Genomic DNA, 14,643 nt, shown 5'->3' on the forward strand with positions numbered 1-14,643 from the left:
GTGTATAGGAGAAGACAGTTTAGCAAAGTTCATTTTGTTTGTGAGGCCCATGGCAAATTCCTGCATAAGTATGTATAAATACATGTTGTTATGGCACAGAGAGACACTAGGCAAACTGACCTGATGAATGTGCAAGTTCAAAAGGAATATCTGTGTGTAGAAAGGAAATAGGAGCCAACTTCAATTCTACATCTCAGTCCCACGACTTGCCAGCATGAGCGAAAACTGCCAGAGGTCCCAAAGTCATCAAAAAATGTGACTGATTTTATTATAATAATATTTGCATGTCGTTTTTTAGCCTTATCTCTTTTCTTGCATATGGCTCAGAACTATATTGCTCTGTACAGAGAAAAGAGGTCTCCTCAATGGTTGAGGAAACGTCCACAAGAAAGGAAAACCCATCTGATTCACTTTCAGTGACATTTCTCTATCTGAACAACAGAGTAGTATGTACTGTACAATGGTATTCCCCTTTTGAAACGGATTGTATGCTGATAATACTCATCATTTGCATCCTGCTTTCATTTTGAAAGCACATTGCAAATGTAAGGGAATCCTTACCAACAGGATTTACAATATGTAATCCTCACTATCTCTGCTGTCACACGCTGAAGTGGTATAAATTACTTGACAAACCTACACAGAGAGAATGAGTCAGACTGTTTTTCTTGTTGACCATTACTTCTGCTAGTTTCTGTGACTACTGCACCAAAATCATGGCATTGTTCCAACAGCTAAAGTGAAACTCCAAATTCTAGGGGAAGCTACTTAAAAGCTAAAACCTCTTAGTGCTTCCATAGCTTATATTCTTGAGAAAGGATTACAGAATTGGGATCTTATTTGTTGGCAGCACCCCAATTCAAAATACTTTCTGAATGTGCCACTCAATTGAGGCAAAATCAATTCTCCCTGAACAAAAAGAAATCTTAAATATGAGTTATTCATGAACTTGTTCTTTATTTACATCTTAGAAAACCATAAACAGAGGGTTGTTGTCTGTCTGTTTGTTTGTTTGTTCCCAAAAAGCAGGGTTTTGCTGGACATTTAGACAAAATCTCCTGGCTGCATTTGTAAAACTACCAATTTATTGAACTCACACCAAAAGTAAAGATTTTCATGAGGATAAAACAGTGCAACCACAAGGCAATATTTAAGAAAGATACTGTAAGAAGCCCAATTATTGCAGTGTTAAGCTCATTCAAAGACATCACCCCTTCTATGACATTTTTACTCTGCACTAATTTCAACAGACTACAGACACACCTCAATAGGAGCTTAAAGACTGGTCCTGAAGAACATTAACTGATCTAACTTCCGTTAAAGCAAACAGAGAGGGAACATTCAAAACCTTGCATTTAATTTCTACCACACAAAAGGCATGATGTAACTTTTCAGTGAAATTGTGCCCTGAGCTGCACATGTGAGTCCCTTGGCTCCCAGGGCATATTCTAACCCAAGAATGGAACAAGTTGAAAAGCTGCATGCTAAAAATACAAGACCAACTGCTTGCTTTTTCTCTCAGTAAAATACTTCCTAAATACAGATATTACCCAACAATATGACCATTCTTTGAAATACGTGTATTTTTCCTTTTCAATCCTGAAAAATTAAAATTCAGCCCATTTAGCTTTTCAGAAGAAAATCAAAGCTCTTCTCTCACCCTTTTCCACAAATTGTTTTTGGGTATAAGCAAACACAGACTGCACATATGCCAGACAGGTGACCTGGAGTCCTATTTGCAGTGTGTAAAGAAGAATACCCTGCTGAGAAGGTCTATCAAATCATGCCAGGGAGCAAGGAAATCTGCTGCATGGAACATCATTTCCTGCAGTTTCTTGCAGTGAAGAGCTCAAAATCTGTCAAAACACTCTGCCCTTTGTGACTCTGTTCATTGAGATGTACTTGCTGTGCAATGTCTAATATTCAGATGTGAGCACAGATGTGAGCATCTCATGAAGACAGACTCTACCAAAGAATATGCACAACATTAAGTATGGACTAACCTCCATAACAAACAGCATTCAATGTACCCACAACCTCAGTTAAAAGCCTTATTAATAAATATATACTGTATCTGGTTTAACACAAATAGTTTGTCCAAGACCCTTCAGTGAATAGTGACACCAAAACCTAGGTACAGAAGTCTGCAGGATTTAGCCCCCAGTCTGACAGTCAGGAATCAAGTAACTGAATCACATTCACTTTATGCTGTCCACTTTACAGTCACGAAAAGCCATAACTGTTCAGCTGCAAAAGCCCAGCATGAACCTTCCTAACAGAATTTTAAACTATTTCCTATTCCTCTCTGTTTCTGATGGTACATCACTTGACATGACTCAGAAACCATGCAGGACAGCCTCCTACAATTTGCCTTTTTTTAGCTGAATTTTTTTTTTTTTTTGTAAAGTGACAAATCCTACTCCTTTGCTTCTTTGGAAACTACTGTGAACCAACGTCTAGACAAACATTCAGCTGTAAGGGACTAGGCAAAGTGAAGGTGAAGTGAAAGCATGAAGTGGAAGGATGCCATTGAAGGCAATAGTGCCTGCATTTCTAGGAAATTACATTGAATGAAGAAATGAAATGCTTGTCAATGAGGGAAAACGAGGAAGACTTGCTATTGTATGTATGCAAAATTACTATTAAATCATATACAGATGACCTTTTGTTTTCTGGTTAAATAAAGACCAAAGGAACAATGATGCAACACTTGTATACCATCAGAGCTAAGATACAGTACATTAAGTCTTCACATACAGACATGCAAGAATAAATTAAAAAACAAACAAACAAACCCCCCCCCACAACCCACAACAGGGTTTGATTTTTTTCCTATGCAATTGCATCTAGTGTTAAATGACTACAAAAATTCCCAGCAAATGAATGAAAAATCAATATAATACAGCATCAGTCTGTTACTAATGACTGGTATTTTTAAAATAACAGACTGCTCAATAGCTACTGTTGTCAGACAATAAATAAACAATCTCAAGTATTACTAAGGAACATGAATACAATTAACAGTAAAATAAAAATACTTGCAGTAAGTTTGTTTGTTATAGGGAGATGAGAAATTATATTGTTAAGATAGCATTTTTTGTTTATGTGATGTATATCCAAAGTTTATGTACTAAACCAGTAAATTTAAATAGTTTTATACCCATAGTACATCTACAGGATACCCACAGCAACTCTTGAATCATTGTAGAGTTCCACTGACATCAAACAGACACAGGACTGCACTCACTGTACATAGTTATTTGAAACTAATAACAGCTTTACCACACAAGTTAACAGAGCATAAAGCAAGACTGTATTTTATTTCAAGTTAAAAATGGCTTATATTCCAATGGCAGATAGATCAGCTCCTCACCTAATACGGTAAATTTCTGCTTTTGTGTTCACTAGGATAAGGCTGATTTGATGCCACTGCAGTCTGCTGAGTTAGTCTGGATTTGCACCAGTAAATTTCTGAGATGACATTATCCCTGAGCATTAACATTGCTATTTTCATTTTTCAACATAGCAGCAATCAGAATACATAAAGCAGAATGAATTGCAATTAGAAATAAAGACTAAATAATGGGAAAACATAAACTGCCAAGTTCCTTTACACTCAGGAAGTCAGTGCATGTACATCATATTCAAAACATGAATACTTGGCTTTAATTCTCAAACTTTTCTTTAGAAGGAAAGTCTATGGAAAATATACATAGGCCTTTTCCAGTTAATGCTGTGGGTTTGCTCCTAAATGTCACACTGCAACTAGCAATCTCTACCAAGTCCTGATTTTCTAGCTCATATCACATTCTGATTCTCATTTGCCACCTTTATACCACATAAGATTCCGCACAAGAGGGAGTGCTTAATCAAGATGGAATTCTGCTCTTACTCTACTCCCCTCCAACAAAGATTTTGTTTTAAGGCTTTGTAAAACATTTTTCCTATAAAATCTCCGTTTGGAACTTAAGCTACCTGAAGACATCTTTTCAACTTTCATTTACAAAAATAACCTAAGCAACTGAAATTATATTTTTCTCTTTGCTAAGGATAAACTAACTTTTCCTTCCTCTGAAAAATTGTCTTATCTGAAGTGATTGATGAGAAGGGTGCACAATCAAAACAAATGCTCCTAGCATTACATGTTTGTTTCTCTAAGCACTTCTGTATTGAAGATCTCAGAATCCAACTCAAAACTAAATTCTACTTGTGTCACTAACACAAAACAAGTTCACTGGCTTTGAAAGAACTCTTTGTTTAACAGGGAAGAAGGCTTTTGTTAGACTGCAAAAGACAGGAATAACTTTCACAATGAATCATAGTCAATTGTCAAGGTGATTGGAAAACGTTGTTATTTATCTGCTTTATAGATTCTCTTTCATACATATACAAATGAGCTAAAAGAGATCATTATAGGCACTTGGAATTCTAGTTTCCAAAATGCAATAGTACCAAACAATCTTATTAATATTTCATACAAATTTTAAGTCAGTGCTCTCTCATATTTCGATGTTGCTGAAGGCAAATAAAATTAATAAATAAAAGGTTTCTGTGTTTTACACTGGACTGGATAATTATCTCAATTATAAACTAACCTAGAATAGTAATGATCAAAGCAGGGTAAAACCAGCAAGTTTTGTTTTCTTTACTTTATTTCAAAATAGAGTGATTATAAATACATTCTTGTTATATTTCCTTCCTAACTCTTTGGATGCAACAACAACAACAAAAAAATTAAAGAAAAAAATAAAATAATAACCTCTGTGCTCATTTCATACAATATTAATGTACAAATCATGCAAAGGATATTATAGATATTATACCACCATCAAGTTCTGGATGCATTTTGTTGATTCTGAGACATTTGTTATCATTACTCACAAGGCTATACCTTTTATACTTTATGTGTTCATTATGGCTTTTTTTCATTAAAAATAAATCTTTTTGTAAAAAGTATTTTTAACTAGATTTATAGATTTTACACTATATTGTCAATTTTGAAGACAAAATGTAAATAATCTAATGGCCTTATGTTCTTGCACCATGGTAGTTGCTTTCTGATAAAATTGAACAGAATTTTTCTTTTTCAAGGAAACAATTACACTTTATTGATTTTTATTTAAAAATAAGGAACTTTATAATACAATGAAGACAACAGATTATGTTAACACCTTCACTGATTTAGTTTATGTCTATGGGTCTTAACAGCCATTTTACAAGCATGGCCACTCAAACCAATATAAGAAACAGACAGACCTGTTAAGCCACATCTGAAGTCACCTCCCAGACACACCAACTATAGATTTGAATGGACATTACACTAAAACTGCTGTACAGACACATACACTCTTCCAAAACATGGAGGAAATAAATGGACAAAAAGGTTGCCACTTAAAGTAACAATTTCACAGAAATATAGTTTTGCCAACTTCTGAATTCTTCACTCACATTAGTATGCCTATGTATTGCACCACATGTGTAAAACACTTAGAAATGATTTCTACAGGAGGGTCCAGATTGTGCAACCTTTACTGATGCTGGTTCACCTACACTCAACTGCATAATCCCAAAAGAGTCACTTGGCTCTATGTATTATATACAATGTTTCTGAGCTGGCTTTTTTAGAAGTCAATAACAAAACACAACATTTAAGTCCCACTCTTATGCAGGTGTTTAACTATTAGTTTGTGAATAATTAAATGCTTAACTGGATTGGGACCTCAATGAGGAGCAAAATCTGACCCAGTATAATTGTACAGCATAATGGTTAAGTTCTTCCTCTTTTAATCAATCGATATTAGATCTCACCACCAAAAAAAACCAAACCCCCCCGCCCCCCCCCAAAAAAACCAAAAAACCCAACAAACAAAGAAAAACCCCACCACACCAAATCAAACCTCACCAACAAAACAAAGCATAAAACAAATAAAAAACCCCTCAGGTTTTTTTTTAGCTGAAGAAGGTATGCTCATTTGTCAGTGTTCTTTCAACTCAGGGCAACACAAGTAATAAGCACATCTGGTTTAGCATCACTTAAAAGCATTACCTTACTTGCTTTTTAAAATATTTTCAATACATGCCTCTTAAGAACAGGGTATGGGACATGCCAGTCTCTGACAATGCACCCAAATACATCAGGAGCCTTATGCTCTGGCAAATCCAAGTAAACGCGGACACATCCTCAAAACCATGCAGCACTGTGCAGAGCAGGCATAGTGACCCATTACACATAGCCTACTGATGGAGCCATCGTGGAGTCTATCATCTTTAACACCTTCTTATCCACAAACTTCATACAATAAGCTCACACCTTAGCCATGTATCATATCATCGGTCAACCAAGAACTTTTTATGCTAGAAATGCATAAGTACATATCCATGTCCTGAAAATCCCTATGACATTGTGAATTAAGTCAGTTATTTTGCATGGATAGCAGCAGCTTTTTGAACAAAACTCAGTCATTAGTTTTTCTGTTGTAATTTTATTATCTGAAGTCATCCATATACTCTGTGGTATGGAGAAAAATAATGAAACAACCCTCTATATTACAAGAGCATGAACAAATGTCTGAAAGTAGAAAAATGTTGCTTTGTGTTCCTTTCCCTTAAATAAATAAGTGGGCTGGTTTGTTTGTTTGTTTTTTCAAGCTTTGTTAAAAATATACTGCAGGTGACTGCCCAGCTATGAATCCAGAATACAAATTTCACAGCAGTGTTGTAAAGCCCTGAAATCAGAGGTTTATACTGGAAATAGCTGACACAGCCATCTCCACAGTATTATTAGTGGATCTTTCTGTAATATTTGCTAGTTTCAAATTAATGAAAAACATTTATGTTTACTAATCTTAATTGATTTAGATATTGATTATAAAAAGCAGAGGGGGAGGGGAAAATGTTCTGAAAGCAAAGACGACAGAGGGTCTTATCCAAGGTTCACTGAAATAAATGCAAAAAATCCTTTTCAAGTCAAAGAACTTCTGCTAATAGACTTTAGATTTGCTGTATCATCCTTTACCAATATATTTCCATTTTCATCTCAAGGTACCATCTATCAGTAAGATACAGTAGAGATTTCCCATTTTTTTCCCTAGCTATTCAGATTTAGTTTTCACAAAGGCAAGTTTTCACTCTCTAGAGACGAGCTACACAACATTCTGAACTGAGATAACTATATTCATTTTACATTGTGGTTTTAAATAGACATGATTTGCCATATTCTGTTCTGATCATTTTTTTTTTCTGACTGATAGCATCCAGACAGATAGTAAGAACAGAAAACTTCTGCATTCACAGTTAAAATATTACCCTTACTATGAATTCTTGTAAATACTTGTAGTGAAAACTATTTAAACTGTAGAACCCTGAAAAGCAAGACAACTGATGGCAAACAATTGCCTGAGACACAATACTAAAAATCTAATGAATCTATTTCAAAATGCACCATTGGTAACAAATCTGAAATAAGATAATATGCTAATTTCACAAGAATAGTACAGAACAATTTTATTATTATTATATCTGATCACTTAATTCTGGATAATTCTATACATTACACCCTCAGTTTCTGTTTGGTATATTGTTCTGGTTTTATTTATACTGAATGATTAATGCACCGTGATCAGAAAAAAACAAGTCAGGCATATTAAATACATATTAAGGAGTACATATTTTTTCCTATTTAGTATACAAAGTATTTCATAAATATGAATTATATTACAAAAATAATTTCTGCTACGCTCACACAGTAAGCACTTTGACAATTTTGGACAACCTGTTGGGGTTGCAAGTGTTTCATGTAACTGAGAAGGAACTCTAGTTGTAATAGGAGATGAGTCTTACAACAGATTCTGCATAAATACCAAATATTTTCTTCAAATGCCACAAATACTGCAGAAGTAAGGTTGAAATATTTTCCTCTTTTTTTTTCTTTTTTTTCTTTTTTTAAACTTTATGTATAGCCATGTATGCTTCAAGTGGTCAAATTTATTTCATAGGTATGTAATGCATGGTATATTTTAAACAAATATTTGCACAATTTAACATTATAATTCCAGTGGTTTCAAGATGCAGGCCATAAATGTAACCAATTTACACATACTACCGAATGTTCTCTCTTTGCATGCTTGTTACTTTCCAGGTAATCTTTAAAGAGTGCCATTACAACACCACAGATCAAAGGATTTACTCCAGTTCCACCAACTTAAATCCACGTGCAGGATGAAGGACCCAGCTGAGGTACAGATACCAGTACCAGGTTTCTTGTGTTTGTTCTAACAAATCACAAGGAGACGATGGTTTTGCATTTAAGGTACAAAACATATATGCCTCTTGAGGTTAAATTCAGTGTAACGTGTATAAAGCATCCCTTTGGCAATAGAGTTTGCAGTATCCCTACAGGATTCCACAGGGCATGAGCTTTATGTAGTAAAATCTATTAAGGAAATTCTCCTCTACTTGACAAACCATACACAGCTACAGTTAATCAGACACCCTTGGATACACCTGCCTCTATGCCTATCAATATAATATAGTATTTGGAAGTTAAAAGTCAACAAAAGGCACTTTCATCATTAAATAAATGTCCTCTGTAGGCAATAAGATTGTATGACCTATATTTTATTCAAAGCTGTTTGTTCTTCAAGGACTTGCAGGTAGTCAGGTGAACCTTGAAGTTTAGCTTTTAGTTCAAAATACTCACTTTTTCTTTGTTCTACTACAATTTTACTATGATTACCACCTATTAGAGATTTCTTGGTTTTTTTGTCCTGTAGTTTCTCTGGGTAACGTATTTCAAAGCCACTGACCCCTATGCTGTTGTATTCTTTTTTACTTTCAAGAAAATTTTGAATAAATAAATTGGAATCCCTCCCAGGGAATAACTCATCCAGTTCATCGATTGTGCTAAGTCTTTTTCTGGTATCCACATGCAACAAATCTTTCTCCTTGTCATTAATATTTCTCAGAATGACTTTTTGCCCTGGTGGGTCAGAAAACGTGAAGCCTGTTTCAGACTCTTTTAAGCCACAGGTATGACTTTTGCTCATCTGCTCAATGGTCTGAGGAATGAAGGCCTCCGCACCTAGTCCATCTTTTTTGTTTGACTTGTGATCGTGCTTTCTTAGCTGCAGTTGCATAGAACTGCATTCTTGATTTCCAATCCCTTCGTGCTTTACAGTCGGTTTTTTGTTGCGCCGAAGCACAAAGACAAGAAGACAAAAAGCAACAAACACTGTTAAAATAAGCACAACTAATATGCTTAAGATTAGGATGGACAATGGAACTGGGCCACCAGGAGGACTCCGAACTGGTCCCGGTGGTGTTGTAAAAGTAACAGCGGGCATAGGACTAGTGAACAGAGCAGATGGCTTGTTTAAAAGTTTAGGACAGAGGATCTCATTTTTCAGAGACTTAAGTTCAATGTTAGCAAACTGTACAGGTGTTTCACATTTCAATTCTTTCACCACAATACCTTCATTTAGCTTTTCAAGCCACAGTTTCAAAGCAACTAAATCACAAGTGCAGTCCCATGGATTACCTTCCAAATCAATTTGCGTAAGAGATTTTAGCTGATCAAGAACGCCACTTACAGGTAAATACATGAAATGATTGTTCCTCAGATTCAGTCTAGCAAGTGGTGCACCAGCGAAAATATATGCTGGCAAGCTTCGTAGAAGATTGTTGTTCAGGTAGAGCAACTGCAAATTTGGCATTAAGTCAAAGGTGCCTGCTAGGATTTCTTTGATAACATTGTATTCCAAATAGAGATACTGCAAGTTGTGGAGGCCAGCAAACATTTCTGGGCTCAGCCGCTCTATTTGATTGCCATTGAGATACAGTCTCCGTAAATTTGTAAGGTTGTGGAAAACTTCTCCTCTGATCACTGAAATACGATTGCTCCCTAAATGCAGCAAATCCAGCCCCTCAAACTCAATGAAATCTGTAGTGTCCACATCCTTAATATAATTGCCATTTACATGCAGTTTCTTGGCGTTCAAGGGTTTTGGTACGAGTTCAGCCATCGATTCTATATTTCTCTCTTGGCAATTTACACTTAATCCCAAGTCTGAAGGATGCGTTTTGCAAACGCAGGGGACCGGACAAGGTGTTAAAGGAGGCACCCTGGTCTGGTAAGATATGATTTGACTGAGATTGCGATTAGATAGTGCTTTGCCTGCTACTATCCCGGAGATCTTCGAAGGATTTGTAGTCTTGGGTGGCTTTGTGACTAATCTGTGCACCGATGTTTGAGTGGTGTGACCATTTGGAGTGCTATAACCAGGCTCCAACTGCGAGGGAGGAAGAATGCGCACATCAAAATCACTGCCTGTCCCCATGGAGCACAGCTCTTGCTTGTTGGTTTCTTTCAGAAGCCTTCCATACAAGTCACTGGGTGTTTCACAAATAGCCTCCCCAATGTAGATGTTATAGGGCATGTTTTCCAGCCACGCTTTCAAAGGCAACAAATCACATGTACAATTCCAGGGGTTGTCTTCCAGCTGCAATTCAACGATTCGCCCAATGTGTTCCAGAACTCCAATGTACGGAAGCTTCTGTATTCGATTACCTCGTATATCCAGATGGGTTAGAGAAGCAAATCGAAAAATATTATCAGGAAGGAATGAAATCAGATTGTCATTAAGGATCAGGACTTTCAGCTTGTGAAGCTTATTGAAGGCTCCCCGTTCAATAAACTTGATTAAATTGTAGTCAGCTTGGAGATACTCCAAGTTCTCTATGCCAAGGAAAGTGTCAGCTCGGAGAATCTTTAATTCATTGTTGTTCAAGTGCAACTGCTTTAACGCACTAAGACCCATAAAGGCCCCTCCCTCAATGTTCTGTAACTTATTATTACCCAGCTGCAAGGACACTGCATGCGTAAAATTAGGGAAGGAATTTGGATATAGAATAATTAGCAGGTTGTTTTGAAAGTTGAGGTGGTAAAAATTAGACCATGGTGGTTTAAGCTGATTTGGTCTGTAGACTGCAACCTTCTCACAGTTGACATAGAGTACGTTTTCAACTGACACACAGGAGCAAACATTGCAAATTTCCACAGATATATCAGCATCTGCAGTTGTAGAAGAAACTGGAGATGACAGAACCAGAAAGAGCCACAGAAACATCTTCTTGTGATCAGCAAGCAACCTTAGGCTCCTGAACAAAGATAAAGAATCTAAAGAAGAAAGAAGGAAAGAAAAAAAGAAAACGTTTTTCAGTTGTCATTGTTCCAAAAACATCATTTGGGTTAAAAATTGTATTCCACTGAGTTACTGTACCTGCCAAGCATTACTACAAGCACTGAATTTAAAATGACATGAAAGATTTTAACAACCAAACAAATACACTGGAGCTAGGATGAGTTCAAATACAGAATATAAATTTCTGTAGTCAAACACAAGTAACTCTGAGGTCTGTCAAATATATTTCTATCTCTTGTATATGCCAAACATGCATAGCTAACAAAGTAAAATAACCAAAGGAGATTCCAATTTTATGCATATTTACTCTCCTCAGTCCTGCACTGCTCATACGCTGCTGTGCGTTTCAGGGATATTAAACACGAATGTTGATGTTATGCATGCCCAAACATCTGAGTTGGGATAGCACAAAACAGAAAGGATGAAGATGCAGACACAAAAAGCAATGCTAATACTCAGTGTATGTATCTACAGCATCAATACATACAGATGATCACTATGATAACAGCCAGATTCACTCAAGGGATACATAGGCATGCACATACGTTGTTTCTGTCACTTATTTTACTTAGTTTAAATAAATAGGTGGTAAAGTGATTGCAGAAATACAATGAACTATCCACAAACCAAGCTCAGCTCTGGGTGACCAATGAAAGCACACAGATACAGAAAAAGCATGCAGAGGCATCCAGCCCCATCCCCGGGAATAACAATACCCTGATTTGCAGGGCAAAACAAAGTCACAATTCACCAGCCTCACTCTATTGAAACCTGAGAACTTCTCCTTTGTACAACATCATCTAATTTGCTCTTATCGCTGCACCGACCCAGAGGTGGCTTTCAAAAACCCTTTACATCTAGTCAGGTCATCTAAGCTGCCATTTTTTTATGCAGAACCGGAGCCATAGCATTTCCTCTAAGTTAGAAGGTAGATTTTATCTTCCTTTTCTTTATAAAAAACACCAAATCAGTACATAATCAACACATTGCTTCTCCCACCTTCCTCATTCTCAGCTTTTCCTTTTAAATTCCCGCTGTGGGAAGCCATCGAATTGGCAGGAAGGGGTCAGGAAGGATGGAAGTGGGGAAATCAGGAGAGAGCTGCAGGGGGGAGAATCGGGCTGGAGGGAGCCGCAAGGAGGGGAGGATGCACCGGGGACCTGGAAGGGATGGCAAAGGAGGGACGAGGGAAGATGGAAGGGAGGACAGAAGGACAAGAAGGAGAGAGAAAGCAGGGAGAAAGCAAAGAAGACGGCAGAGAAGGGATAGTTGAAGGGGTCAGAGAGGCCGCCAAGAGGGACCAGGGGGAGAAGAGGGAGCCGAGCATCTGCTGCTGATCCCGCAGGCTTCTGACCCTGCCCGCAGCGAGCGAGCCCACAGGGGCAGCTCGATGCCTCCGCGTCCTCACTGCTCCATCTCTCTCCCTCTCCTGTCCTCCTGTATCCCTGCTTATCCCACGCTCGAGTCCCCTTTTCTTCCTCAGCCCTGCGGCCCCGGCCGGTGCCGAGCGGGCACACCGCGGGCGCTGCGCGGAACTGGCGGCGGGTCGGCGTGCCCGGCCAGAAGCGCAGGCACTACCGCAATTTTTTGCCGCAACCGGCTCGGCTGGTGCCGGCTCCCCTCTGCCGTGGGCGCCCCGTCGCCCTCTGCCTCCCGGCGGGGGAAGACAGGAGGGACAGGGGCCAGCACACCCCGCACGCACATGCCGGCCTGGAACGGGCAGAGCGCAACGGTACAGCCCAGCATCCCTCCCGCTCGCCCTTTGCAACAAGGCTCAACGGTGGTAACCACCACCGAATGCTACACCCCCCCCACCCCCTTCCATCGGCACCTTTGCAAAGTCCACCCCGCAGCACATTCACACACCCCTTTACCCAGCCCCGCTGCGTAGATCCTGTCCCCCTCCCGCCGCCTCCCCCCACCCCCCCGCCCCGTCCCTCCTACGCCTCCGCCAGCTTATTCGGGCTGCCAGCCCCAGTACCTCCGCTTATCCCACGGAAAGGATAGGAAACAGACAGCGCTAACCCGGGGCTCTGAGAGGCGAGCTGCTGGCGGCGAGAAGCAAGCGCAAGGGTAGTCCCCGGCAGGAAGCAACTGTCGCTTGTCTAACGCCGCACCCCCCACGCTCCCCGCCATACCCACCCTTTAAAATACCATCAATAATTATTATAGCAATAACAACAAGAGAAGAAATAAAGAAACGGAAACGGCACCGTAAACGCAGCCCCGCCATGCCCCCCTCCCCCCCCCGCCTCTTCGCCCGTACTCACACGCCCGGCGGGGCGGCCGGCCGCCTCCGGCGATGCTCCCGGCGGCGCTCCGCGTTGAGCCCGGCACCTTCCCTACCTCGGCGGCCGGAGTGGCCGCGGCCCCGCTCCGCCGCGCTCTCCGCAAGGTCTGCGCGGGACAGCTCCGCACACGCACCGAGCAGCAGGGCCAGCCCGGCGTCCACCCGAGCGAGCACCCTCGGCTGCGCTGAGAGCCGAAGCGCGGAGCAAAGAGAAGCCGGGTGCTGCAGTACCACAGCGGGCTCCGCCGCATGCAGCAACCGCCTCGCTGAGCCCTGCCCCGGCACCGCGGTCCTCCGCACACATGCAGGGAGAGGATCCCTCTGCACACGGGCACCCGCTCCCATCGCACTGCTCTCGCCCACCCCTTGCACGCAGCGAGAGCCCCCTCCCCTTCGCCACACGCACACCCGCACACACATATGCACGCACGCACCAAGCGCTGCTTCAGAGGGGAAGGAGACGCCGCTCCAGGGGAGCAATCCCGGCGCATCGCAACCGCGCACGCCGCTCTCGCACGCCCAGAGGCGCGCCGCGCAGCTCTCACCTTTCCCGGGGAAACGCCGGGCTGCGCCCCAGCAGAGCTCAAGCGGGTGCGGCCGGGCGGGAATCGTCCCCCCAGGGCGGCGAGAGCTGCGGGGCCCCGCTGCCACGCCGGGCGCCGCGGGGCTGCCATGGGTGGCGCGCAGCAGCTACAAGTGCAGCCCCGGGCACAGCTGGGATGGAGCCATCCCGCCCGCGTTCGCTCTCACAGCGCCGTGGTACACGCCGCTAACACCGCGAAGGGGAAAAGCGGAGTGGGGGAAGGAGAGTGGAGGAAGAAAAGGGAAGAAAGGACTGTCCCCCCATCTTTTCTGACGATCTACCCCTTCCCCCCAAAACGCCTCCCTCCCCCTCCTCCGCCCCGCCCGGCCTGAAACAAAAGTAGAGGTGGAAACTGAGTGGGGAGGATGGTAGCGTTTACTGCATTTAATGTGAATTGCAATTATGGAACAAAATCGCTGTGAGGAGACATACCCGGTCCGCTCTTAAGACAACTCAGCTATTTGTGTATCTCGTTCGTTGTGGGTAGGTGAAATTCCTCCTCTGCTTAGGTAACAGCTGCAGTCTGATGAAAACCATCCTCTAATGTTATGCACTTCTGCAAAACAGATTCT

The 14,643-nt window shown here is 41.1% G+C and overlaps 1 protein-coding gene across 1 annotated transcript; it reads right to left on the bottom strand.

Annotated features, from left to right (window-relative positions):
• Positions 1–8,609: 8,609 nt before the first annotated feature.
• On the bottom strand, positions 8,610–13,739 carry SLITRK4 (SLIT and NTRK like family member 4). Its single transcript, XM_054388656.1, has 2 exons — positions 13,545–13,739; positions 8,610–11,173 (listed from the first exon to the last, which is right to left on the bottom strand). The coding sequence occupies exon 2, from the start codon at positions 11,121–11,123 to the stop codon at positions 8,610–8,612; it is 2,514 nt and encodes an 837-aa protein (XP_054244631.1). The 5' UTR covers positions 11,124–11,173; positions 13,545–13,739.
• Between the last annotated feature and the right edge of the window lie 904 nt (positions 13,740–14,643).

The sequence above is a fragment of the Indicator indicator genome, chromosome 17 (assembly GCF_027791375.1).
Source record: "Indicator indicator isolate 239-I01 chromosome 17, UM_Iind_1.1, whole genome shotgun sequence".
Taxonomy (NCBI): Eukaryota; Metazoa; Chordata; class Aves; order Piciformes; family Indicatoridae; genus Indicator; species Indicator indicator.